At 37.4% G+C, this 26,986-nt stretch overlaps 1 protein-coding gene across 1 annotated transcript in view; it reads left to right on the top strand.

Moving 5' to 3' along the window:
- Nucleotides 1-3,083: 3,083 nt before the first annotated feature.
- Nucleotides 3,084-26,986, top strand: part of SHCBP1L (SHC binding and spindle associated 1 like) — a 37,098-nt gene continuing 13,195 nt past the window's right edge. Inside the window, exons 1-6 of the mRNA XM_019427453.2 lie at nt 3,084-3,591; nt 5,304-5,453; nt 14,921-15,135; nt 16,100-16,186; nt 16,495-16,713; nt 25,998-26,103. Coding sequence (XP_019282998.2) covers nt 3,163-3,591; nt 5,304-5,453; nt 14,921-15,135; nt 16,100-16,186; nt 16,495-16,713; nt 25,998-26,103 — 1,206 coding nt within the window. The 5' untranslated portion in view covers nt 3,084-3,162. The remainder of the gene's footprint in view (nt 3,592-5,303; nt 5,454-14,920; nt 15,136-16,099; nt 16,187-16,494; nt 16,714-25,997; nt 26,104-26,986) is intronic.

Raw genomic sequence — 26,986 nt, 5'->3', positions numbered from 1 at the left:
ATGAAACATCAAGGGAACTCTGAACCTGGGTGGATCTCTGAGATGTCAGTGAGTCTTATCTATTTTTGTTTTGCCTACGGCCGGCTGTTATTATTATTTATCAGTGTTTTGTTCTTTCCCACTGAGAGCAAAAAAGAAAAAAAGATCTCAAAGGGTTACTGTTCAGGGACTGAAAGATTATAAGAATTTATAAGCCTACTTTCTGCTTCATAGTGACCTAGGAAGAGAAGAAGGTTTGATAAGAAACATTTTTCTGATAGACAATAATGAGTTCTGATTTTAAAATAAGCTTTTGTAATTTATCTTTTTAAGTTTGTTTTGAGAGAGAGCCAGTGAGCAAGCATGTGCATGCAAACATGTGAGTTGGGGAGGGGCAGAGAGAAAGGGAGACAGAGAATCCCAAGAAGGCTCCACACTGTCAGTGCTGAGCCTGAGGCTGGGCTCCAACATGACCTGAGCTCAAATCAAGAGTGCGACGCTTAACCAACTGAGCCACCCAGGCGCCCCAAAGCTTTTGTAATTTAGATCATTTGTATATTGGAGACAGCCTGTGGATTTAACCTAGAGCTCCCCCACACAGCCCAACACAAAGACAGTTAACAGCCTGTGAATATTCACATTAATCTGTAGAATTTAACCCACATGCTATGTAAGTCCCGCAGCTGACGTAAAGATGAGTAGAACCTGATCCTGAGTGGCTATCAAGGAAGTAACATCTTAGGGGAGGAGAAAACATATACACATTTCAACTCAGATGTTGGAAAAAAATATTTCTTATACTCCTGTAGTAGGACACTTCTTAAAACTTTTACTAGTTATGTGCAAGGACTGTGCTAAGTATCGGGGATAAAAAATATCTGTCCCTGTACATGAAGTGTTTTCAGTGTGTCTAATACTGCAGAAAGTACTCTGAGAGGCACAGAGGAGAAAAATGCTAGTTCTGAAGAGAGATATGTATTGGAATCTGGCCTAGGAGAATTTTGACAGGTTGAGACAAGCAGGAAGGACATTTGAAGTGAAGCAAGATAGAACAATGGCTACAGGTCAGATCCTTGGAAACAAGAGATAAAGAAAGATGTCCAGGACCTTAGACTTCTCAAGTTCAATTTTGCCATAGCCAGGCACCCCCCTGCCATAGCCAGGTCTTTGTAAGAAACAAGACCAGAGGTTCTGGCCATGAAACCCGGTGTGGACACTAGCCCACGTATGCAGGCACCACAGATTCTCTTGTACCTCTTAGACAGTCCTGAGCCCACACACGCCTGGCAGCAGCCTGCCCTTTCCACCTGGGGCCCCGATCTAGAACCAACACTTCAGTGGGAAGGAAAAGCCAATTCAAGGAAAAGCCTCCAAAGAAAAAGAGGGGAAATGAGTTTTTACCCCCCAAGACAGAGAATAGAGCAGGCCTCATGTACCACCCAAAGCCTTGCTAGTTAGAAGCACTAATAAAATGTGAGAATTGTTTTAACTGCTTGTAGGAAGGCAGATGCTGATTCAACCTTGATGGGGTGTGCCTCAGGCACTACCTCAGCAGCAAAACTCCACCACAAACTGTTACTCACCATTTTATTGGCAAGGAAAAGGCCTTAAAGGGGAGGAGAGGGGCACCTGGGTGGCTCAGTGGGTTAAGCTTCGGACTTTGGCTCAGGTCATGGTCTCACGGTTCATGAGCTCAAGCCCTCCTTTGGGCTCTGTGCTGACAGCTCAGATCCTGGAGCCTGCTTCCAATTCTGTGTCTCCCTCTCTCTCTGCCCCTCCCCCTACTCGCACTCTGTCTCTCTCTCAAAAACAAACATTTAAAAAACAATTTTTAATAAAAAAAGATTATGAGGATAGGAATTCTGTCTTTTATTTCTATATCTTTGGCATCTAGGCATTGCCTGGCACATAGTAGGTTTCTACAAATCTTTGCTTGTGGTGTGTGGTTTTTGTTTTTTGGGTTTTTTTGGTTTGTTTTTGTTTTTGGGGAGTTTTGTTTTGGAAGTTTTTGAAGAAATGCTAGCATATCTAGTTTTTACTTGTGGTGAGTGAAATCTGTGGCTAGGTACAATTTTAAACAAAATCCAAGACTCCTGAGAAAAGGAATAAACTTAGAGTCAAAACATGGTAAATGTTGTAATTACTCCCTGAACTACAGTAACATGAATACTAATATTTTCCTCAAAATAAACTCCAAACTTAACACAGTGTCCTTCCAGATAAGTGTGAAGGAAGGCAGGTGTTTTCCCAATGCTGTTCTTTGTGGGAGCTGTTGGCCCTAGCACAGTACTTCAGGGCTAGAGTGTAAACAGAAGGTATTCCAACTGGATCCATGTACTTTTAACAGTAATGTAACAGAAACCAGTGGTCTCTGTTCTTCTCCAAAATGCGTTATCTTGAGCAGACCTCTACTGTGAGGGTATTTGTAGTTTGCACACAGCAAAATTTCCAGCTGGAAATTTGAGTCTAGTTGAACGGTTACATAAAATAATCGTTTATGAGAATTTTGAGCAGCACAGCAGAGACATGAAAATAGACTAACCTAGCCTTTGCGACAGAAAATGAGTGTCTTGTTAAAAATGTAAAGCAAGCTTTCTTTTGGGACCCGTGTGACTAGATAGGGTAAAATCTAGGTCTCTGGATTTGTCACTTGAGTGTTCTTTGGTTATGAGCACAGGTACTATGGTCTCCAGTGTAAAAACTAAATTTTCTTTCTGGTTGTGTTTGCACAAACACGCGTGTGTGCGGTGGTTGGAGGTGTATTAGTTAGGTCCTGATGACCGGGGGGGTGACTGACAAGCACCCTGAAGACGTAGGAGGGCCCTGCGGGGAGAATTCTGTCACCGGGTGGTTCCAGGGGGAACGGCGACGCGGAGTAGGGGGAGCATTATGCGTGGGGGCGCCATCTACCGGGGGCGCCGCGACAAGCGCCTCACGCTCCACCTCGGCCCCGCCCCGCAGCACCCCGCGCCCCTCCCACCCCGCTCCCGCCCCGAGCCGCGCCCCCCCAGCCCCCACCCCCACCCGAACACCCCATCCCCCACCTCACTCACCCCTGCCCGCCGCCGCTCGAGGTCCCTGCGCTCGTTGCGGGCTCCGCAGGTGCTGCCGGCCCATTGGCCAGCGGGCTCCGGGCGGGGAAAAGCGGCCAACGGCCGCAGCCGGCCCTTGCGGTGTGGGGAGATGGCGTCGGGGGCCAGGGCTCCCGGGCCGGAGGACTCCGTCCGGACCGCCAGCCCCGACAGGCGAGGCGAGAAAGGGGTGTCCGCGCCCACCGGGGCGGTAGGGACCCTGAAGAGCGCCGCATCCCGGGTGCGGTCGGTGGTGGCGTCCCCGCGCCCGGTGAAGGGGAAGGCGGGCCGGGAGGCGGCCCGGAGGCGGCTGCAGCTCCTGCCGGCCTCTCACGCCCAGGGCCGGGCCGAGGGGGCCGAGGTGGGGGAGGAGGAGGAGGAGGGGGCGGAGGTGGAGGAGGAGGAGCCCCTCCTGTCGGTGCCGGAGGAGGATGAAGAGGAGGCGCGGCCGTTGCCCCCAGTCTGCATGTTCCCCATGAGGGGGATGTGGCGCGACGAGAAGGTGGCGCTCTACTGCGACGAGGTGCTGCAGGGCTGTAAGGTGAGAGGCCGGCGCGAGGAAGCGGGGTCCTCCCCGCGGGGCACCGACAGAGCCTGCGGTTCCCAGAGTTCAGGTGACTCGGCGTTGGCGGGGCCTCCGCCTTCCCCGGGGCGCCCGGCCCGACCCCAGCGCGTTACCGTTAGGAGTTCCGTCCCAAAGGCCATCATCGATTAGGGGGGCGGCGCGGTGGAGCGCTTCCCAGCTTTCTGGGAACTTCCAACACCCGGAGATCGATAGGCCTCATCGGTGCCCAGGTTTACAGCTTACGTTTTCCCATTTGACGATTTGAGATACGATGACTTAGCCTTGACTTCCACCGGACAGTACTGAACGTGTCGACACTTTGTGGCTCCCGGACTGAACAGGTCTACACTCCACGGTTCCCAGACGTGAGTCTGCAATGTGGAATGATGTTTCGGATCCAAGATCCGTCGGTACCTGGCAACACTGACTAGAGCAAATATGATTCTAACCTATTTTGTTGTTGTTTTTTAAGTTATAGCAAGAGGTTTTGTGTACAAAGATATTCATTGCACTGATGATAATCAGAATTAAAAAATAGAAACTTAATCTCCAACGGATGGGGCAGTAAAGAACCTGTGGTGGCCGCGGGGCACCTGGATGGCTCAGTCGGTTAAGCATCCGACTTGGGCTCAGGTCATGATGTCCGAGTTCACGAGTTCGAGTCCCATGTCGGGCTCTGTCAGATTCTGTGTCTCCCTCTTTTCTCTGTTCCGCCCCCACTTGCGCTCTGTCTCTCTCTCTCTCTCAAAAGTAAATAAACATTAAGAAAAATTGTAAACAAAAAAATAAAAACACAGGGGCGCCTGGGTGGCGCAGTCGGTTAAGCGTCCGACTTCAGCCAGGTCAGGATCTCACGGTCCGTGAGTTCGAGCCCCGCGTCAGGCTCTGGGCTGATGGCTCAGAGCCTGGAGCCTGTTTCCGATTCTGTGTCTCCCTCTCTCTCTGTCCCTCCCCCCTTCATGCTCTGTCTCTCTCTGTCCCAAAAATAAATAAACGTTGAAAAAAAAAAAAATAAAAAAAAAAAAAATAAAAACACCATTACGAGAAAACTAGGACACTATTAATGGCCTAATTATATCTGATACTGAGGGTTGGAGAAGATGAAGTCTCTGAAAGGCAGTTGAAAAACGTTTATATATATAAATTATTGTGTCATTAATCAGAGGTGTAATGACTGAGTTTCACAGTAGTTGAGGTAGCTGAATTGAAATTTAAAAAATCAAATTTTTTAATTAATTAAAAAAAATTAATTAAAAAAGCATTTATTGAATGCTTAATATGCTTGTTTGTTTATAGAGTGGAGTGCTGTCTTAAATTTTTATGTATGAATATGTTTTAAATAGGTTATTATATCTCTAAAGTTCAAAAAATAATTGCTATTTTTAATATGATAATTACTCTTTTTAAGGGTATAATTGCAGTTCTTCCTCCTCAGTGGATTAATAAAACAAATTACTTAAATATAAATAACAAGTAGATGTCTCAGCACTGAATGACTCTATTGAGTGAATAGATCTTTTTAAGGTTTTAATGTTTATGATATTTCCAGTAAACATAAATTCAGTTAAAATCTATGACTTTCCAGGTTTTTAAAGTTATTTAAGGGTATATTGGTCCCATATTTAAATAGAAATCAGTAAAAATATTTATACATATCCTTCTACATAAATATTTTTTTCTTTTGCTAGGCAGAAGATGCTGATGGGGCTATGAGTAAATATCTGTCAGAAAAATTAAAGTTGAAAGACAAATGGTTTGGAGTCTGGAAGACTAATCCTGAGTTATTCTTTGTGAAATATGAAGAAGCTTCTATCCCTTTTGTTGGTATACTGGTTGAGGTAAATAATTTTTACCTGATCTTTGTTCTTTTGAGTGAAATTATCAGTTCTTTTTATGACGAAAATATGACCTTACTAATTTGTTGCTTTGATACTTAAACAGAGATTGACAAAGATTGTGTCCATTTTAAGTTTCTAAGCAAATTAATAGCATAAAAAGAAGTTGGGGTGCCTGGGTGGCTCAGTTGGTTAAGCGTCCAACTTCAGCTCAGGTCATGACCTCACAGTTTGTATGTTCCAGCCCTGCATCGGGCTCTGTGCTGACAGCTCAGAGCCTGGAGCCTGTTTCAGATTCTGTGTCTCCCTCTCTCTGCCCCTCCCCTGCTCACACTCTGTCTATCTTTCTAAAAAATAAATAAACATAAAAAAATTAAAATATAAATAAAAAGAAAGGGGGATATTAGCATCCATTTACCTGTGCACAGTTAATCATTAAATGGAATCTACTGTATCAGACAATATTTATTAGCTTAGTTTCAGTTGCTTAAATAACAAAAGTGAATTTCTTTTTTTTTTTTAATGTTTATTTATTTTGGGGAGAGAGAGTGCGCAAGTGGAGAAGGGGCAGATAGAGGGAGACACAGAATCTGAAGCAGACTCCAGGCTCTGAGCTGTCAGCACAGAGCCTGACGTGGGGCTTGAACTCAGGAACCGTGAGATCATGACCTGATCCCAAATCAGATGCTTAACTGACTGAGCCACCCAGGTGCCCCTCAAAAGTGCATTTCTTTAAAACTAGTAATTTAGGCTGTAACAGACTTGGGCTCCCTTTTCCCATCATTTCCCTTTAATCTTCATTTATCTGAATTATGAGGTTAATTAGATTAGGACAGAAACAGTGGATCAGAAAACTTGGTAAAATTTGAAATTTCTTCCTATGAAAAGGTACCCTTTTAGTATAATGCATCGACTTCCAACACTACATCTGGTAAGATTTTGCTTTTTTAAGTCTATTCTATAGGTTAAATATTGTGGCATATTTGATGTCATAAGTTTGATTCCCTTAGAGATTAATTATCCTTGTATAGACGTTAATATCTATAATCACAAATGGTATCCTTGCCTCAGATATTTCAAATCTGCTGTTTTGGTCACAAGAAAAATTTGTGTTTGAAATTCATTACATTGCACACTACCTGAAAACAATTCAATTCCATGTTCTGTGGAAAAGTAAGTTAGTGGTATTTTTACAGATAAAGAATGGCATATTTTCAATCATAGAGACTACAAAAAAAATAATAATAGAAACGTGGGATTTATTTTTCAATAATGTTCTGTTTTTAGTGTTCTTTGAGGTTTGCTTATCTCCAGATTTTGTGTAGCTTTTCCCTGGAACTTTCATTACTTCTCTGACTTTTTCATGTGGATAAAATAAGAGGAGGTAGTACTATATCATTATCTTAAATATATATATATATATTGGTAGCGTAAATTTGGGATTTTTTTAGTCAAGTTATGTGGAAGCCTGATACACACATCACATTAAAGCAGGGCATTTCTGACTGAAATAGAGGATGGTATTCTAGCATATGCTTGGCTTGGCTTTTCTCACAACACTTCATGATAGACCCCATACTCTATAAAACCTTTAAAGATCCTTAAAATTACCTAGAAATTCTATCAAGTTCTAAGGTTTTACATGCAATCCATTGATTATTTGCTGTCTTTCCCACTCCAAAAGTACCAAGCAGGATCACAGATAGGTTGCTTTAGAATCTGCTAGGGGTTTGCCAAAGACCTTTAATCATTAGAAAGATAGGAAGAAAATGGGGAGAACACAGGGAAAAGCAGAATAGTATATTGGCAGATTCTAATTCTTTGAATAATGTGGCAGTGAAGCTAGCTCTTGGGACCTTTTTAAGGTAGTGCTGCACAATTCAGACGTTGTTTTGTCTGCCTTTGCTTCTTTAATCTTACTTGAAGTATCAAACAGTGCTATAAAATGCTCCTTGTTCTGAAGTCACAATAAATTATTCCTACGGACCTCATTCTCTGAGTCTTTTTCTTTAGATGCTCTATTAGTTTTCTATTGCTGCTGCAACAATTCACCATAAGTTTGGTGGCTTAAGCAATACAAATTTATTATCTCACAATTCTATAGAAAAAAATCTAACATGGGCCCAGTAAGCTAAAATGAAGATGTAGGCAAGGCTGCATTCCCTTCTGGAGGCTCTAGGGGAGAATCTGTTTCCTTGCCTTTTCCAGCCTCTAGGAGCTGCCTGCATTCCGTGACTTGTCTCCTTCATCCAACTTCAAAGTCTTTCTCAGACTGTATCTCTCTGGTTCTTTGCAGGTTGGAAAGGTGCATGTCTTTTAAGACTTGTGATTAGAATGGGCCTAACTTGGTAATTTAGGATAACTTTCCCATCTCAATTCCTTAACCTTAATCACATCTGCAAAGTCCCTTTTACCATGTAAAGTAATATATTCACAGATTCCCAGGATAAAGGCATGGATATCTTTGAGGGCCATTATTCTGCCTGCTATGGATTCACACAATAACAAAGAAAAAATTTGGAAACATATGATTGGAAGGAAATCTGGCATATCTTCAATCTTGGTTACAAAGTGCTCCACAAATTAAGGAAACTGTTTTATAACCTTTGTATAAAATAGTTTGCCAAGGGGCGTTTGGGTGGCTCAGTCGGTTAAGCGTCCGACGTCAGCTCAGGTCATGATCTCACAGTCTGTGAGTTCGAGTCCCGTGTCGGGCTCTGTGCTGACAGCTGGGAGCCTGGAGCCTGCTTTGGATTCTGTGTCTCCCTCTCTCTCTGCCCCTCCCCTGCTCATGCTCTGTCTCTGTCTGTCTCAAAAATAAATAAAGACATTAAAAAAAAAAAAGAAAAGAAAGAAAATAGTTTGCCAAAATATATTAAGAATTTTAAAATAGTTTCACCCATTATATTTCAGTTACTTCAATAAAGCTAGAAAAAATAAAAATAAATAAATAGACCTCCCCATACAGAAAAATAAATAAAAATGAAAATGAAAAAGTTCATTTCTAGAAATTTATTCTACAGAAATCAGAAATGCAGAAAAAGATTTATATATTGAGGGATCAAAGTGATATTTATAAAATTAAAAATTGGGAATACCATAAAACTTTAATAATAAGATGCTGGTCAAATAAAGGATGATATAAGATAGGATATTATGTAATTGTAAAACTTATATTAACAAAAAACTTTTAGTGATTTAGGAAAGTGCTCAATGTGTATGTAAGATAAAAGATTATAGAACTAGATATGCAGTGCGATCCAATTATGTAACTTATATAAGTATGTAGAATGAAGCTGGAAAAGGTTAATGGTGGTTGTTTACCTTTGTTGATAGGATTATGGTTGATTTTTAAACATCTGTATATAAAGCATGTATAGTCACTATCAGTAAGCTTAGAGAATCTTTAACATTTTTTTTTAAGTTTTATTTATTTATTCTGAGAGGGAGAGCGAGCAAGCAGGCAAGGAGCAGAGAGAGAGGGAGAGAGAGAGAGAGAATCCCAAGCAGGCTCCACACTGTCAGCACGGAGCCCAATACAGGACCAAACTCACGAACCACAAGATCATGACCTGAATCGAAATTAAGAGTCGGATGCTTAACCAACTAAACCACTCAGGTGCCCCTAAAGTTTTTATTTAAATTCCAGTTAGTTAACATACAGTGTAATATTAGTTTCAGGTATACAATATAGTGATTCAACATTTCCATACAACACAGTGCTCATCACAAGTGCACTACTTAATCCCCATCACCTATTTAACCCATCCCCCCACCAATCTCCCCTCTGGTCACCATCAATTTGTTCTCTAGTTAAGAGTCTGTTTCTTGGTCTGTCTCCCTCTCTTTTTTTCCCCCTTTGCTCATTTGTTTTGTTTCTTAAATTCCATAAATGAGTGAAATCATATGGTATTTGTCTTTCTCTGACTGACTTATTTCACTTAGCATAATACTCTCTAGCTTTATCCATGTCGTTGCAAATGGCAAGATTTTTTTCTTTTTTATGAATAACAGGCCATTGTGTATATATACCACGCCTTCTTTATCCATTCATCAATTGATGGACACTGTTTCCATAATTTGGCTATTGTAGATAATGCTGCTATAAACTTTGGGGTGCATGTATCCCTTTGAATTAGTATTTTTTGTATTTTTGGGTAAATATCTAGTAGTACAATTTCTGGATCATAGAGTTCATAGAGTAGTTCTATTTTTAACTTTTTGAGGAAATTCCATACTGTTTTCCAGAGTGGCTGCTCCAGTTTGCTTTCCCACCAGCAGTGCAAGAGGGTTCCCCTTTCTCTGCATCTTTTACCAACACCTGTTGTTTTTTGTAGTGCTGATTTTAGCCATTCTGACAGGTGTGAGGGGATATCTTCTTGTAATTTTGATTTGTATTTCCCTGATTATCAGTGATGCTGAGCATCTTTTCATGTATCGATTGGCCATCTGAATGTCTTTTTTGGAGAAATGTTTGTTCATGTCTTCTGCCTATTTTTTAATTGGATTATTCAGTTTTGGGGTGTTGAGTTTTGTAAGTTCTTTATATATTTTGGATACTAACCCTTTATTAGATATGTCATTTGCAATTATCTTCTATCATTCAGTATGTTGCCTTTTAGTTTTGTTGCTTGTTTCCTTCACTGTGCAGAAGCTTTTTATTTTGATGAAATCCCAATAGTTTATTTTTGCCTTTGTTTCCCTTGGCTTAGGAGACATATCTAGAAAGAAGTTGCTATGGCTGATGTTAAAGCGATTACTGCCTGTATTCTCCTCTAGGATTTTTATAGTTTTAGATCTCACATTTAGGTCTTTAATCCATTTTGAATTTATTTTGGTGTATGGTATAAGAAAGTGGTCCAGTTTCAATAATTACTTTGAATGTTAAAAAGCTAAATTCTCCAATAAAAATACATAGGGTGACAAAATGGAATAAAAAGCAAGACCCGTCCGTATGCTGTCTACAAGAGACTCATTTCAGACCTAAAGACACGTGCAGATAAAAGTGAAGGGACATAAATGCATTTATCATGCAACTGGAAGTGAAAATAAATCAGGTAGCAATACTTATATCAGACAAAATAGACTTTAAAACAAAGACTGCAGTGAGACAAAGGACACTACATAATCATAAAGGAAACAATCCACCAAGCAGATATAAGAATTATGAATATTTATGCACTCAAAATGGGAGCATCCAAATACATTAAACAGCTAATAACAAAAATAAAGGAAGTAATTGATAGTAATATTATAATTAACACTCCACTTACATTAATGTATACATTACCAGACAAAATCAAAAAAGAAACTGTAGCTTTGAATGATACATTGGACCAGGTGGATCTAACAGATATATTCAGAACATTCCAACCTAAAACTGTGGAATACATACTCTTTTCAAATGCACATGGAACATTATCCAGAATAGATCACACATGTTAGGCCACAAAACAAGTCTCAGAAATTCCGAAATCATACCATCTTTTCCCAACCACAATGCTGTGAAACTAGAAATCAACCACAAGAAAGAACCTAAAAAGACCACAAATACCTGAAAGTTAAATAACATGCTACGAAACAATGATGTTAGCCAAGAAATCAAAGAGGAAATAAAAAATTACATGGAGACAAATGAAATTGAAAACACCAGCATCCAAAATCTTTGGGATGAAGCAAAAGCTGTTCTAAGAAGTTTATAGCAATACAAGTCCACCTCAAGAAGCAAGAAAAATCTCAAACAACCTAACCTTACACCTAAATGAGCTAGACAAAGAACAAACAAAACCCTAAGCAAGTAGAATGCAGGAGTTGGTAAAGATTAGAGCAGAATAAATGAAACAGAAACTAAAAAAAAAAAAAAAAAACAATAAAAGAGATCTATGAAACCAGGAGTTGGTTCTTGGAAAAGGTAAACAAAATTGATACACCTTCAGCCAGCTCATCAAAAGAGACAGAGAGAACTCAAAATCAGAAATAGAAAAGGAGAAATAACAACTAACACCACAAATACAAAAATGCTAAGAATATTATGGAAAGTTATATGCCAAAAAATTGAACAACCTAGAAGAAGTAGATCAATTCCTAGAAATATATAACCTACCAAAGCTGAAGCAGGAAGAAACAGAAAATTTAAACAGAACGATTATCAGCAATGAAATTGAATTGGTAATCAAAAAAAACTCCCAACAAACAAAAGTCCAAGACCAGACGGCTTCAAAGGTGAATTCCACTAAACATTTAAAGAGACGATACATATTCTGCTCAAACTATCCCCCCCCCCCAAAAAAAAAGAAGAAGAAGAGGAAGGAAAGCTTTCAAATTCATTCTAGGAGGCCAACATTACTCTGATACCAAAACCAGATACCAAAACAATACCAAAAAAAGGGGGGGGGGCACCTGGGTGGCTCAGTCAGCTGTATCTGACTCTCAGTTTTGACTCAAGTCATGGTCTCACAATTTCATGAGTTCAAGCCCCACATCGGGCTCTATGCCAACAGTGCAGAGCCTACTTGTGATTCTCTCTCTCACCCTCTCTCTCTCTGCCCCTTCCCTGCTCATGCTATCTGTCTCTCTCAAAATAAATAAATAAACTTTAAAAAAATTTAAAGAGAGAGAGAGAGAGCACTACAGGCCAATATCTCTGATGAACATAGATGCAAAAATCCTCACCAAATATTAGCAAACTGAGTCCAACAATACATTAAAAATATTACCACAACCAAGTGGGATTCATTCCTAGGATGTGTTATTGAGTATTCACAAATCAATTAATGTGGTATATAACATCAGTAAGACAAAGGATATCCATTCATGATAAAAACCCTCAACAAAGTAAGTTTAGAGGGAACATACTTCAACACAATAAAAACTATATATGAAAAATCCAGAGCTAACATCATATTCACTGGTGAAAAACAGAGCTTTTTCCCCTAAGGTCAGGAACAAGACATGAATGTCCACTCTCACCACTTTTATTCAACGTATTACTAGCAGTCCTAGCCACAGCAATCAGACAACAAAAAGAAATAACAAACATCCAGATTGGTAAGAAAGAAGCAAAACTTTCACTATTTATGACTTGATACTATATATAGAAAATCCTGAAGATTCCACCAAAATACTAGAACTGATTGTTCAGCAAAGTTTCAGGATACAAAATCAGTATACAGAAATGTGTTGCTTTTCTATACACTAATACTGAAGTAGCAGAGAAATTAAGAAAACAGTTTCATTTACAATTGCACCAAAAATAATAAAATACCCAGGAATAAACTTAACCAAGAAGGTGAAAGACCTGTACTCTGAAAATTAGAAAACAATGATGAAAGAAATTGAAGATGACACAAAAAAATGGAAAGATATTCCATGTTTATCGATTGGGAGAACAAATATTGTTAAAATGTCCACACTACCCAAAAGTAATCTACAGATTTAATGCAATCTCTATCAAAATACCAATAGCATTTTTCGCAGAACTAGAATAAGTCGTCCAAAAATTTGTACAGAACTATAAATTCCATTGGCTTTGGATAGCCAAAGAAATCTTGAAAAAGAAGAATGAAACTGTAGGTATCATAATCCAAGATTTCAAAATATACTTTATAAAGTGGTAGTAATCAAAACAGTATGGTATTGGCACAAAAACAGACACATAGATCAATGGAATATAATAGAAAACCCCAAAATAAACTATATGGTCAATTAATCTTTGACAAAGGAGGCAAGAATATGCAATGAGAAAAAGATTGTCTCTTCAACAAATTGTGCTAGGAAAACTGGACAGCAACATGCCAAAGGATGAAACTGGACCTCTTTTCACACCATACACAAAAATAAATTCAAAATGAATTAAAGACCTAAATGTTAGATCTGAAACCATAAAAATCCTAGAACAGAGCATAGGCAGTAATTTCTCTGACATCAGGCATAGTAACATTTTTCTAGATAGGTCTCTTGAGCCAAGGGAAACAATAGCAAAAATAAACTATTGGGACTTGACCAAAATAAAAAGCTTCTGTACAGTGAAAGAAACAAGCAAAAAAACTAAAAGATAACCCAATGAATGGGAGAAGATATTTGCAAATGACATTTCTGCTAAAGGGTTAGTATCTAAAATATATAAAGAACTTATAAAAGTCACCACTCAAAAAGCAAATAATGCAGTTATAAAATGGGCACAAGACATGAACAGACATTTCTCCAAAGAAGACATTCAGATGGCCAACAGACATGAAAACATGAAAAGATATTCATCACTCATCATCAGAGATATACAATGAGATATTACCTCACACCTTTGAGAATGGCTAAAATCAGAAACAGGAAACAACAGTGTTGATGAAAATGTGGAGAAAGAGGAATCCTTTTGCACTGTTGGTGGGAATGCAAACTGGTACAGCCATTGGAAGACAGTATGGAGGTTCCTCAAAAAACTAAAAATAGAAATAGTTATCCAGTATTCATACTACAGGGTATTTATTCAAAGAATACAAAAACGCTACTTCAAAAGGATAAATTCACCCCTGTGTTTATTGCAGAATTGTTCACAATAGCCAAATTATGTAAGCAGGTCAAGTGTGCAGTGACAGATAAGTGGATAAAGACAATGTGTGGGTGTGTGTGTGCGTAATAGAATATTATGAAGCCACACACACACAAAAAAAGAATGAAATCTTGCCATTTGCAACAACATGGATGGATCTAGAGAGTATAATGCTAAGTGAAATAAGCCAGAGAAAAACAAATACTGTATGATTTCACTCACGTGTGGAATTTCATAAAGAAAATAAGAGAAGGGCGCCTGGGTAGCTCAGTCAGTTAAGTGTCTGATTCTTGATTTCATCTCAGGTCATGATCTCATGGTTCATGAGATCGAGCCTCACGTCAGTCAGGCTTTGCGCTGACAGTGCAGAGCCTGCTTAGGATTCTCTCTCTCTCTCTCTCTCTCTCTCTCTCTCTCTCTCTCTCTCTCCCCCTCCTTCCCTCCCTCCTCCCCTGCTCTCATGTACTCTCCCTCTGTCTCTCTCAAAATAAATAAAAACTAAAAGAGAGAGAGAGAAAACAAAGAAAGAAAACAAAAGGGACAAACAAAAAAACTCTCAACTATACAGAACAAACCGAACAAACAGATGGTTACCAGAGGGAAGGTGGGTGGAGGGATGGGTGAAATAGGTGGAGAGGATTAACACTTATCTTGATGAGCACTGAGTGGTATATGGAATTATTGAATCACTATATTGTACACCAGAAACTAATAGAACACTGATAACTATACTGGAACTAAAAAAATGTGGGCTTTGAAAAATTGTGTTATTTTATTTAATATTGATCTATAATGACTTTGTGTGTGTGGTTAAAGGAATCATAAAATTTAAAAGAAGAAATTTTTTAAGTACATCATGTGTGAGGAAAAAATCTTTGTGGTTTGTTTTGATTTGTAACTACAGATTTTATAATATTTATCTTAGGTAATTTGTAAACCACATCAAAGCTCATCATCTTGTTTCAAAGTTACTGTATCTGTTGCTGAGCCCTTTTCTTCTAATATTGCAAATATTCCAAGGGGTTTGGTCAATGAGATTTTGGAAGAACTGGAGCACAGTGTGCCTCTCTTGGAAGTCTACCCTGTTGAAGGACAAGATTCTGATAATCATGATATTGCTTTGGCCTTGGAAGTTGTAAGGTATTTGACCTTTTTACCTCTTAACGTTAAAATTATCATATTCAAAAAGTTAATATGTAAGTGTATAAGAACTTTGTAATAGTTATTGATTTAATTTTTACTCACTGCTGAATTAAATTTGTCCATTTTTTTTAAAGTTTGTTTTTTTGTTTATTTATTTTTTAAGCAATCTCTACACCCAATTCATGACCCTGAGATCAAGAGTCACGTGCTCACTGACTGAGCCAGCCAGGTGCCCCTGTCCATTTAAAATAAATTTTTTTTTAATGTTTATTTATTTTTGAGAGGCTCCAGGCTCTGAGCTGTCTGCACCAAGCCCAACACAGGGCTAAAACCCACAAACTGCAAGATCATGACCTGAGCCAAAGTCAGATGCTCAACCGACTGAGCCACCCAGGCCCCCAATGTCCAACTCTTTATTTTGGCTCTGGTCATGATCTCATGGTTTGGGAGTTCCAGCCCCACATTGGGCCCTGCACTGACAGTGCGGAGCCTGCTTGGGATTCTCTCTCTCTCCCTCTCTCTGCCCCTTCTCCACTTGCTCTCTCTCTCTCTCTCAAATTAACTTAAAAAAAATAAAATAAAAATAAAGGTTTGATTTTAATATTAGTTCACTGAAAGTTATTTAAAAATATTTTTCTGGACATCTGGGTGATTCAGTCAGTTAAGTGTCCAACTTTGACTCAGGTCATGATCTCATGGTTTGTGAATTCAAGCCCTAGAGCTCAGAGCCTGGAACCTGCTTTGGATTCTGTGTCTCCTCTTTCTGCCCTTCCCCTGTTCATGCTCTGTTTGTCTCTCTCTCTGTCTCTATCTCAAAAATAAATAAAACATTTAAAAATTGTAAATATATGTGTATTTTTTTAGAATTCATATAAAGAATTCTGACATGAGAATGTCTTTTTAATTCTATACATGGTATTGGCTCTTTTTGATCACTTTTTATTAATTTTATTCATCATAGGTTTTTTTATGACTTTCTTTGGAGAGACTGGGATGATGAAGAAAGTTGTGAGAATTATACTGCTTTGATTGAAGAAAGAATTAATTTGTAAGTATAGTTAAAAACTTACTCACGGGGCGCCTGGGTGGCTCAGTCAGTTAAGCATCTGACTTCAGCTCAGGTCAAGATCTCATGGTCCTTGAGTTCAAGCCCCGTGTCGGGCTCTGTGCTGTCAGTTCAGAGCCTGGAGCCTGCATTGGATTCTGTGTCTCCCTCTGTCTCTGCCCCTCCCCCACTCAAGCCCTGTCTCTCTCTGTCTCTCAAAAAATGAATAAAAGTTAAAAAAAAATAAAAAAAAAAAACTTACTCAGCACATTACATAAGATAAACATTGTAATTATGTTGCTACTTTACAGGTGGTGTGATATACAAGATGGAACCATACCTGGTCCTATTGCACAACGTTTCAAAAAAACTTTGGAGAAGTATAAAAATAAACGTGTTGAACTCATCGAGTATCAGAGCAATATTAAGGAAGATCCATCTGCAGCAGAGACCGTTGAATGCTGGAAAAAATACTATGAGATAGTAATGCTGTGTGGATTATTGAAAATGTGGGAAGATTTACGCCTCCGGTAATAATTTGTTCCATTTTAAACAAAAAGATGACATGGTCATTCTTTTATCATATCATATCATATGTTACCCTGATTGAAGTAGATTATAAAATTAGATGTCCAATTTTTGAGATAAGAACAAAGTACAACTACCAGTATTGGAAAATTATTTTTATATAACTGAATTCACTGAAATCATTGGAATTTCAGATTTAAAAAAGTGTCATCAATCTAGTTCTTTTCCTTATCTTTCATCTTTACCTTCTTGATTTTGGCCAGAGCCTAAGAAAAGAGGAGGCAGATCTCCACCACATATAATATGCAAAGTAAAGGAGAAGGTTGGTTAATTTGGCTGCCGCATAATTTCTTCTTTTCTAACCAACATTAAGTTGATAAGTTGTTTTTATGATAAATAAAACAATGTAGATTTAACTAGCATCATTCTCCAGAGTACTTCAAAATGTATTAAAATATTTTTACATTACTATGCAGTAAAGTATATATTCCTGTCTTTGTTTTAGATACAGGGGAAATAGGAATACTTGCTTATGGTTTCAAAATTAATGGAAAATTTTGAACAGGGCCAAAGGACTTCTGACTATTTCATACTAGATTGTTAAACCCCTTCTTAATGTGTTCCACTTGTACGCATTCTTTGCCTTATGAATTTTGAGCCACATTTTACATGTCTAGCAACTAACTGTTAGCCTAAATCTTTTCTTTTTGTATTTTCTTTCAAATTTGACTTATTTTTTTAATCACTAAGAATCCCATTTTAGTCCCTATTTTTAATGTTGTTATTGGGATTCCTGTGTAACAAAACCTTGGGATTACTTTGGGAAATCAATATAGGTAAGATTTTTGAAATCTAATTCTACTTATCTAGAAATCCAGATTCAACAAAAGTTGGATTTGAATACAAATTAACATCACTAGACTTTAGATTCTAATGGCATAGGGCCACATGGGGTTCTTTCATCTTAAAAATTATAATCACAGACAATCTAGGCCTGGGAGTGGTGGAGTGAGGTAATTGGTCAAACCCTTTCATGGATAACAATTATAAAATTTGGACAAAAATATATTAAAATATCTAGCTATTTGAAGGCACTGTAAAATTACCAAAGCAGGCAGCAGCCAGAAAAGTTTATCCTTGGAATAGGTAAGAAGTGGGGATTTGCTTTTTAGTCTCAGAGTGATCGCCAGTTCTCATAGCTCTGGCAGCAAAAAATGAAGTCCTACTATGACAAGGTGGCAAAGGACAGAGTTAAAGGCTGGCAAAGCAGCTAGAAATTTAGGTGGAGTATCCTGAGAGAAGAAAGTTGCAAAAGGGGTCAGATCCAGAATTTGAGCACAAACTCTGCCCAAATTCTTGACTGACCACTAAACTATGGTAGCACTGGTGGGGGAGAGAAATTTGAGAACATTGCTTTCAAAAAAAGTATGTAGTTGAATCATGGAGGTTGAAAGAACTGAACAGATATTTCAGCTGGATTTTGAGCCCAGGCAAGTTAATTGCCTGCTAGAGTACAAGACTAACAATCCTCAGAAGAACATACCACAATCCAGAGTTATGAGAATATATTTTCCAAAGTCTCCAGTGTTCAACCAAAAATTAATGGACATGCAAAGAAACCAGAAAATAGAATCCATACCCAGGAAAAAAGATAGTTAATAAAATCAGATTTTGAGTGGGCCAGATGTTGAATTTATCAGACAAAGACTTCAAAGCAGCTATTATAAATATGTTCTAAGAATTATAGGAAAACTTGGTGTTAACAAGTAGACAGAGAATCTCAACAGATAAATGGAAACTAAAAAAGAACCAAATATTTTCAGATGCAGCTCTGACATGTTAAGAGCTTATGAGTTAAAAACAAGAAACAAGAAAAGAAGAAAAAAGCTGAGGAAACTGAAAATGACTTTCTTGGACCCATAAGAAAACTGAGGTCACAGGACAAATTGCTACCGTGAAATCTGGGGAGAGAAGTAAATTCAGAGTCACAACCAAGATCTGCTTACCTGGAATAGATAACTCTCTAGAGCCATAAACTGTAAGAACACTTAAATGGGTAATTTTGATAAACTGCTGGAGGTTGAATGTGGACCAGTACACAAGTGAGAAACTCCTGGTGGGCTGTAGTTCTTAGGGAGACACCCTACTTCTCTTGTGGTTTTGCCTCCAGGAATCTCACTAAGTTCTCAGATGAAGAGCCAAGAAAAATCCCATTATGCCCCTGGTTGGGGATGGGAAAAGTTACCATTGTGAAATACACCCAGACCACCTCCATGACGAAGACTTATTTACCAGGGAAAAGACTTTCCCAGAGCCTTTGCCCACCTAGGGAAAGGGCATTTCCTTGACTCCAGTCCCCTCTAGCCTTCCTCTCTGGGAAGAGGGCACTAAGAAACACTTGTGAACGTCACACTTGTGAAGGTCACAGCCCAGGGACATAGACCCACTAAAAAACTAATATTTAATCATAAGATTATAGAATACTTCCTCTCCACCTTACTTTACAACACACTAGGCCAGGCTCCGGTAAAATAACAGAATTATACCTAAAAAAGTTACAAGACACAAACTTTGTCTAAAGAGGAGTTTTCAAAGGCAAAAATATGGAAACCATAGGATTTTGAAGCTTGTGATACCTACAGCTACAGCAAGCAGTTTACCTCCTGGCCAGATTAATATAAAACCTCACACTAAAAGCCTATTTATTTACTTCAGTTTTTATTAGTCAATATATCATGCTTGGCTTTCCACAAAATATTATAAGACATGCTAAAAGGCAAGAAAAAATTAAGCCTGAAGAGAGAAAGCAAGCATCAGAACCAGACTCAGTAATGATTTTGTAATTAATCAGATGGAATTTTAAAAAAGTAATTAATATGTTAGTCTCTAATGAAAAAAGGACACAACATGCAAGAACAGATGAGTAATGTAAGCATGAAATAGAAACTCTTAAGAACGAATTAAAAGAAAATGCTAGAAATCAAAAACGCCGTAAATAAAAATGAAGAATACCTTTGATGAGTTTACTAATAGATAGGATGAAACTGAGGAAAGAAATCAGTGAGCTTGAAGGTATGTCAACAGAATTTTTTCATACAAATGCAAAAAGAATGAAAAAACAAAACATCCAGGTAGCGTGAGACCATTTCAAAGGGTGCAGCATATGTGTAATTGGAATACCAGAAGTGAAAAAGAGCAAGTGCAGCAGCAGAAATGTTTGAATTAATAATGGTGAATGGTTTGAATTAAATAATTTCCCAAAATTAAATGCAGACACCAAATCATAGATCCAGGAAGCTGAGAACACTGAGCAGGATAAATACCAAAAAATCTATATTATAGGCATTTCATATTTGAAGAAAACCATACATTAAAAAACTGAGGGGGAAGAGATCACCTTATCTACAGATGAATAAGAGTAAGAATTACAATAGACTTCTTATAAGAAACCATGAAAATAAGATGAGAGACGAGTTAAATATTCAAAGCATTGAAAGAAAGAACTACAAACCTAGAATTCTATATCCAGTGAAACTATTTTTCAAAAGTGAAAGGGTAATAGCTCTTGTAAACAAAAAGAAAAAAAAAAAGCCGAGGGAGTTTATCATTCTGCAAGAAAAATGAAAAGTTCTTTAGAGAGGAGAAAATTGTTAAGGGTCAGAAACTCAGATCTATGTATAGAAAGGAAGAACTTTGGAGAAAGAATAAATAAAGGTAAATTAAAATCTTTTATTTTTCTTTCTCTCAACTGATTGAAAAGATACCTGTTTAAAGTAATAGTAGTTATGATGGTATAAATAGTAGTTGGGTGATAGTAGCATATGGATTGGTAAAATAAGTGACAGTAACATCATACCAAGGGAAGAAATGGGAATATTCTGTAAAAGGCACCTGCACTATATATGAAGTAGTTTAGTGTTATTTGAAGGTAGACTAAGATTAGTTTAAAATATATATTGCAGTCTATAAGGAAAACACTAAAATTTTTTTTTAAATAATTGATGAGAATAGATGAAAGTGGAATCACAAAATGCTTAACTGTAACCAAAGGAAGCAGAAAAGGAGGGAAAAATAACAAAGAACAAATACAACAAACAAAACTATTAGAAGTATGGTAGGTATTAATTTGATTATGTCAGTAATCACTTGGTTTTTTTGTTTTTTGTTTTTCTAAATTTGCATTTAAGTTCTAGTTAGTTAACATATACTATTGGTTTCAGGAGTGGAATTTGGTGATTCATCACTTACAGAAAACACCCAGTGCTCATCATCACAAGTGTCCTCCTCAGTACACATCACCTGTTTAGCCCATTCCCCACCCACCTCCCTTGTATCTGTAATCACTTTAAATGCAAATGGTCTAAATACATAAAAGATAGAGATTGTCAAAGTGCATAAAAACACCAGATTCAACTGTCATCTCTAAGAAACCAACCTTAAATGTAAAGGCTTAGAAATGTTAAAAGTAAAGGGTCAGAGAAAGATAACTTCATGCTAACACAACCATTAAAAAGCTGGATTACTATATTATTTTCAGACAAAGCAGACTTTGGAAAGAACCAGTTAAATTACCAGGGACAAAAAAGGGCATTGCATAATGATAAAGGGTCCAGCTCTCGAAGAAGAAATAGCAATGCTTAATATGTATGTATCCAACAACAGTGCATCAAAATATGTAATGCAAAAACTGATAGAAATGCAAGGACACATGGAGGGGTGCCTGGGTGGCTCAGTTATTTGAGCATCTGACTTTGGCTCAGGTTATGATCTCGAGATCTTTGAGTTCGAGCCCCACATCGAGCTCTGTGCTGACAGCTCAGAGCCTGTAGCCTGCTTCAGATTCTGGGTCTCCCTCTTTCTCTGCCCCTCCCCCACTTGCACTCTCCTCTCTTATTTCTCAAAAAACTAAACATTAAAAAAAAAAGAAAGAAAGAAATGCAAGGACACAGAGAAATCCACTATTATACATGAGAAACTTTAGCATCCCTTTTTCAATAATTGATATATCAAGCATTACAAGCGATAGAGGAGAATTCCTCAAATTGATGAATAACATCTACAAAAAACATATAACATTAATACTTAATGATGAGAAACTGGATGCTTCTCCCCTAATATTAGGAATAAGACAAGGATATTTTTTCTCATTACTCCTGTTTAGTATTATGCTGAAAATCCTAGATAATGCAACAGGACAAGAAACGGAAATAACAAGATACACAGATTGGGAAGGAAGAAATAAAACTCTTTGCAGGTGACATAATTGTGTACATAAAAAATCTCAAAGAATCATCATCATCATATCATCAACAACAACAAAACCCTGGAACTAATAAATGAGTATAGCAAGGTTAATATTCAAAAGTCCATTGTTTTCTTATATGCCAGTAACAAATGATTTGAAATTTTAAAAATATCATAATAGAGCCCCAAAAATGAAATACTTAGGTACAGATCAGACACAGATCTAATAAAATATATATAGGATCTATATGTGGAAAAACTACAAAACTTATGATGACAGAAAAAATATAAATAAATGGGGAAATATTCTCTGTTTATGGATTGGAAGAGTCAATATTGTTTATATGTCAATTCCTTCCAAATTGATGTGTAGATTCAATGCAATCCTAATTTGCAAGCCATTTTGTAGGTATTGACTATTGCTAAAATTCATATGGAACAGCATAAAGCCTACAATAGCTAACACGGTACTGGGGAAGAAAAAAGAGGGTGTATTCATATTACCCACTTCTAAGGTTCTTATAAAACTACAGTAATCAAGAAAGCCTGGTATTAGTGAAAGAATAAACATATAGATCAATGGAACAGAATAGAGTCCATAAATAGATCCACACAAACATAGTTGATTGATCTTTGACAAAGGAGCAAAGAAAATTCAATGAAGAATATTCTTTTCAACAAATAATGCTGTATAATAATTGAACGTCCATATACAAAAAGATGAACCTAAACACAGGCCTTACATCTTCACAAAAATTAACTCAAAGTGACCCGTAGACCTAACTGTAAAATAAAACTGTAAGACTTTTAGGAGAAAACATAGAAGAAAACGTAGGTGAACTTGGGTTCACAATGAGTTCTTAGATAAAACACTGACAGTATGATCTGTGGGAGAAAAAAATTGAGAAATTGGACTGTATTAAAATTAAAAACACTGTGTGAAAGACTCTGTTAAGAGAATTAAAGACAAGCCAAAAATTTGAAGAAAACATTTGTAAAACATATCTGATAAAAGACTTGTATCTAAGATATACAAAGATCTCTTAAAATTCATCCTAACAAACAGCCCAATTAAAAATGGGACAAACATTCTGAACAAACACCTCACCAAAGAAGATATACGATTGGTTTAAAAAAAAAAAAAAAAGCCTATAAAAAGATGCTTGACATCAGTATCATTATGGAATTGCAAATTAAAGGAATGGGATACCATAACTTACCTATTAGAATGGTTAATATCCAAAAACAAAACAAAATCAGAAACAAACAAAAACCCTGACCATATCAACTGCTGGCAGGGATGTGGAACAAGAACTCTCCTTTATTGTTGATTAGAATGCAAAAACAGTACAGCTTCTTTGGACGACAGTTTGGCAGTTTCTTAAAAGCTAAATGTAGTCTAAGCATATGAACCAGCAATAGTGCTCCTAGTTGGTATTTACCCAACTGAGTTGAAAACTTACATCCACATAAAAACCTGCACAGAAATAAAAAGGATTACTAAGGAATACTCTGAGCAATTACATGCCAACAAACTGGATCACCAGACCAAATGGACAAATTCCTGAAAACATTAAATCTACCAAAACTGACTCAAGCCAAAAAAGAAAACCTGAGTGGACCTATAGCAAGTAAGGAGATTAAATTAGCAAATTAAAAACCACCCACAAAGAAAAACCAGAGACCAGATGTCTTCACTGGTGAATTCTACCAAACATTTCAAAGATTAACACCCAATTATTTACAAACTTTCAAAAATAGAAGGGGGAACACTTACCTAACTCATTTAGTGAGGCCACTATTAGCCTGATACAAAAACTACAAAGACATCACAAGAAAAAGAAAAAAGCCCTATGGAATAATATCCCTTATGAATATAGATGCAAAAATCCTCAGGAATATGCTAACAAACTGAGTCTAGCAATACATTAAAAAGATCAGACACTAAGACTAAGTGAGATTCATCCCAGGGTTGTAAGATTGGCTTAACAAATGAATAGGAATCCATATAACGCACCATATTAATAGAATAAAAAACAAAAGCCGCACCTTTTAATACGGAAAAAGAATTTGACAAAATTCAACACTTTCATCATAAAAATTCTCAAAAATCTTGGAAGAGAAGGGATCTTTCTCAACCTGTTCAAGGCCATCTATGAAAAACCTTAAAGTTAATCATAGCTAGTGGTGAAAGAATGGATGTTTCCCTCCTAAGATCAGGAAGATCTTAAGGAAAGATGACAAGGAAGAGGACAAGGATGTTTGCTCTTACTATCTCTGTTCAAATTGTACTAGAGGTTCCAGCCAGAGCAATAGGCAAGAAAAAGAAAAGCCATCCAGATTGGAAAGGAAGAAGTAATAAAATTATCTCTTATTTGCAGGTGACACGATCTTCTATACAGAAAATCAAATAATGAAACACTCAGCAATATAAACAAAATGCTGATACACAAAATAATACGATGGATCGATCTCAACATGGGCTGAATGAAAAAAGCTAGACACAAAAGAGTACCTCATATATGTTTTCACTTTAAAATATCATTTAAAAACTCCCAAGAAAGGGTTTATCTAACAACAGAAAGTAGATCAGTGGTTGCCTGGGAATAGGTGTGGAGGATTGACTGCAACGATGCATGAAGGAACCTGTCAGTGTGATGGGAATGTTCTATACTGTGTTATTTTGATTGAGTTAAGTGGGTGTACAGATTTGTGAAACCTCATGTCATGGTTCACTTAAAATGAGTGTCTGTTGTGTAAATTATACCTTAATAGATTTGACTTAAAAAAAAAAAAACACTGATACATACTTTTGATTTTAAAACTAGGATTTACATGATAAACTACTGTATTTCTTGAACATAGGGTGCTGTACTCTTTGAGCAGCTGGTGATCAGGTATATGGTGAAAAAACGTGCGAGTGGTTCTCTTTCTCAAGATCATAACCACTTGCTTAAACAGGTATAGAAATGCTGACTAGGTTTACTTTTGAAATATTCAATGAAACTTTTGAAGATGAAAAATATTGGTACGAAAGCTGCATCCCATTTGTATCCAACAATAATGTGCTTCAGAGAACCCAAAATATGACACCGAAGGAGATTAGTAAGTCTACATCTATTGGAAAAGGGGTGTCCCTTTTGGCTGATAGTAATGATAAATTATACTCAAACTTTCTTTCTTTCTTTTGATGACACTTAACATGATTAAGTGATAGGAAGCGGGAATTGTAAAGAAGAGCAGAAAGAAGAGAAAGAGTGGAATTAGAAGTGCTAAACAGCAAACAAACAAACAAAACCCCACAACTCAGAGAGAAGCTAGAATTGTGCTGGGAGGCCACAGCCAACATACCTATGGAGGCCATATCCTTTGAAACAAAACATTCTGTTACTTGAACACAGTGTCTAAAATTAGGCATGTCCTTACACATTTTTATGCCTTAGTATCGCAGACATAACCCACCTTTGCTTTGTTGTGAGTCCACAATTCAGTGGGCTATCAAAGTGCAATCAGGAAAATTTTCTACTGTATTGAAGAGTTGAGGTGACAGGTACTGATTGTAATGGGTTACATACATACATACAATCCATGAAAATGAAAAGATTTTAGAGATCAAGGGTTTAAATACTCAGTTATCGGGGCGCCTGGGTGGCTCAGTCAGTTGAGCGGCCGACTTTGCTCAGGTCATGATCTCGCGGTCTGTGAGTTCGAGCCCCGCGTCGGGCTCTGTGCTGACCACTCAGAGCCTGGAGCCTGTTTCAGATTCTGTGTCTCCCTCTCTCTGACCCTCCCCTGTTCATGCTGTGTCTCTCCTTGTCTCAAAAATAAATAAAACGTTAAAAAAATTTTTTTTTTAAATAAATACTCAGTTATCTAAGAGTTAAATCGTAATTGCTCTCAAGTTGCTCATTGCTCTCAAAGAGTTTAAAATAGCGAAGCCTACTTCTCAAAGATGCTTGGTGCCACGTTTTATTTTCTAAGTAAGTATAGCTTGAGTTTTTTTCTGATTAATTTAATCATAAATAAATGTTTTCAACTCTAGAGTTCATGGACCTTTCTTCCCAAGAATCCTAAGGCGCAGGAAGGGAAAAAGAGACTTTGGAAAGACTATAACACATATTGTGGCAAAAGTGATAACTACTGACATGGTAAGAAATACACTTTATCTCTATTTGTTCATTTAAGTTGCAGTTGCATATAATCAGAAAAGAAGTTCTTTGAGGGTAAGGTTCTTGTCTGACATTAATGTCTTGTTTTCTCCCATTACATCCACTTCAGTGATTGGCATATAATAGGTATTAAATAAATGTCAACAACTATTTACTGAATACAGACCTTGTTACTGGGTGCTATGTTTAGTAGCTATGGGAAGGATAGGGGACAAATATGAGAAAGACTGCATTTGAGGGAGATACAACTTTGAACCAGATCCACAGTCTTGCTTCTTCATACATTTGAGAAGTTTGAATGGTGGAGATATGGACACGTAAGCCGGCAATTACAGTTAAACACAGAATGATAAAAGCTATGATAGGAGGATGTACAGGATGTACATATGATAGGTATATAAGTCAAAATTAGGAATTCTGGCAATGCTAGCTGGAAGAAATAACTCAGCAGAAACCTGAAAGATGAGCATAAATTTAATGAGCCCAAGAGGGAAAAATGTTTTAAGTCTAAGAGTAAATATTTCCATCTTACCTAATGGCTCCCTAGCATTTCACAGTTCTCTCTTTGAAATATTCTTTTTTGTTGTCTTCTGTTACTATCCTGGTTTTCAGTCTCCATAGTTTGTTTTTTTTTTTCTTCTTCTTCTGTCCTCTAAATGCTTGGTACTTACTTTTTTTTTCCCACTGTATATTACCCCTAAAGTGATGAATCTGATTTCTTCCCATGACTTTGATTATATATACTGATAATATAAGATGTGTATCCATAGCCCAGATTTTTGTTCTTAGCCCCAGACATATATGTTCTAATGCCTATTGCTTATCACCACTTAATTATCTCATAAATACATCTACTTAAATG

Source organism: Panthera pardus, unplaced genomic scaffold, assembly GCF_024362965.1.
Source record: "Panthera pardus isolate Hobbes unplaced genomic scaffold, ASM2436296v1 HiC_scaffold_21, whole genome shotgun sequence".
Taxonomy (NCBI): Eukaryota; Metazoa; Chordata; class Mammalia; order Carnivora; family Felidae; genus Panthera; species Panthera pardus.
This window is presented reverse-complemented; position numbering and strand designations above follow the sequence as displayed.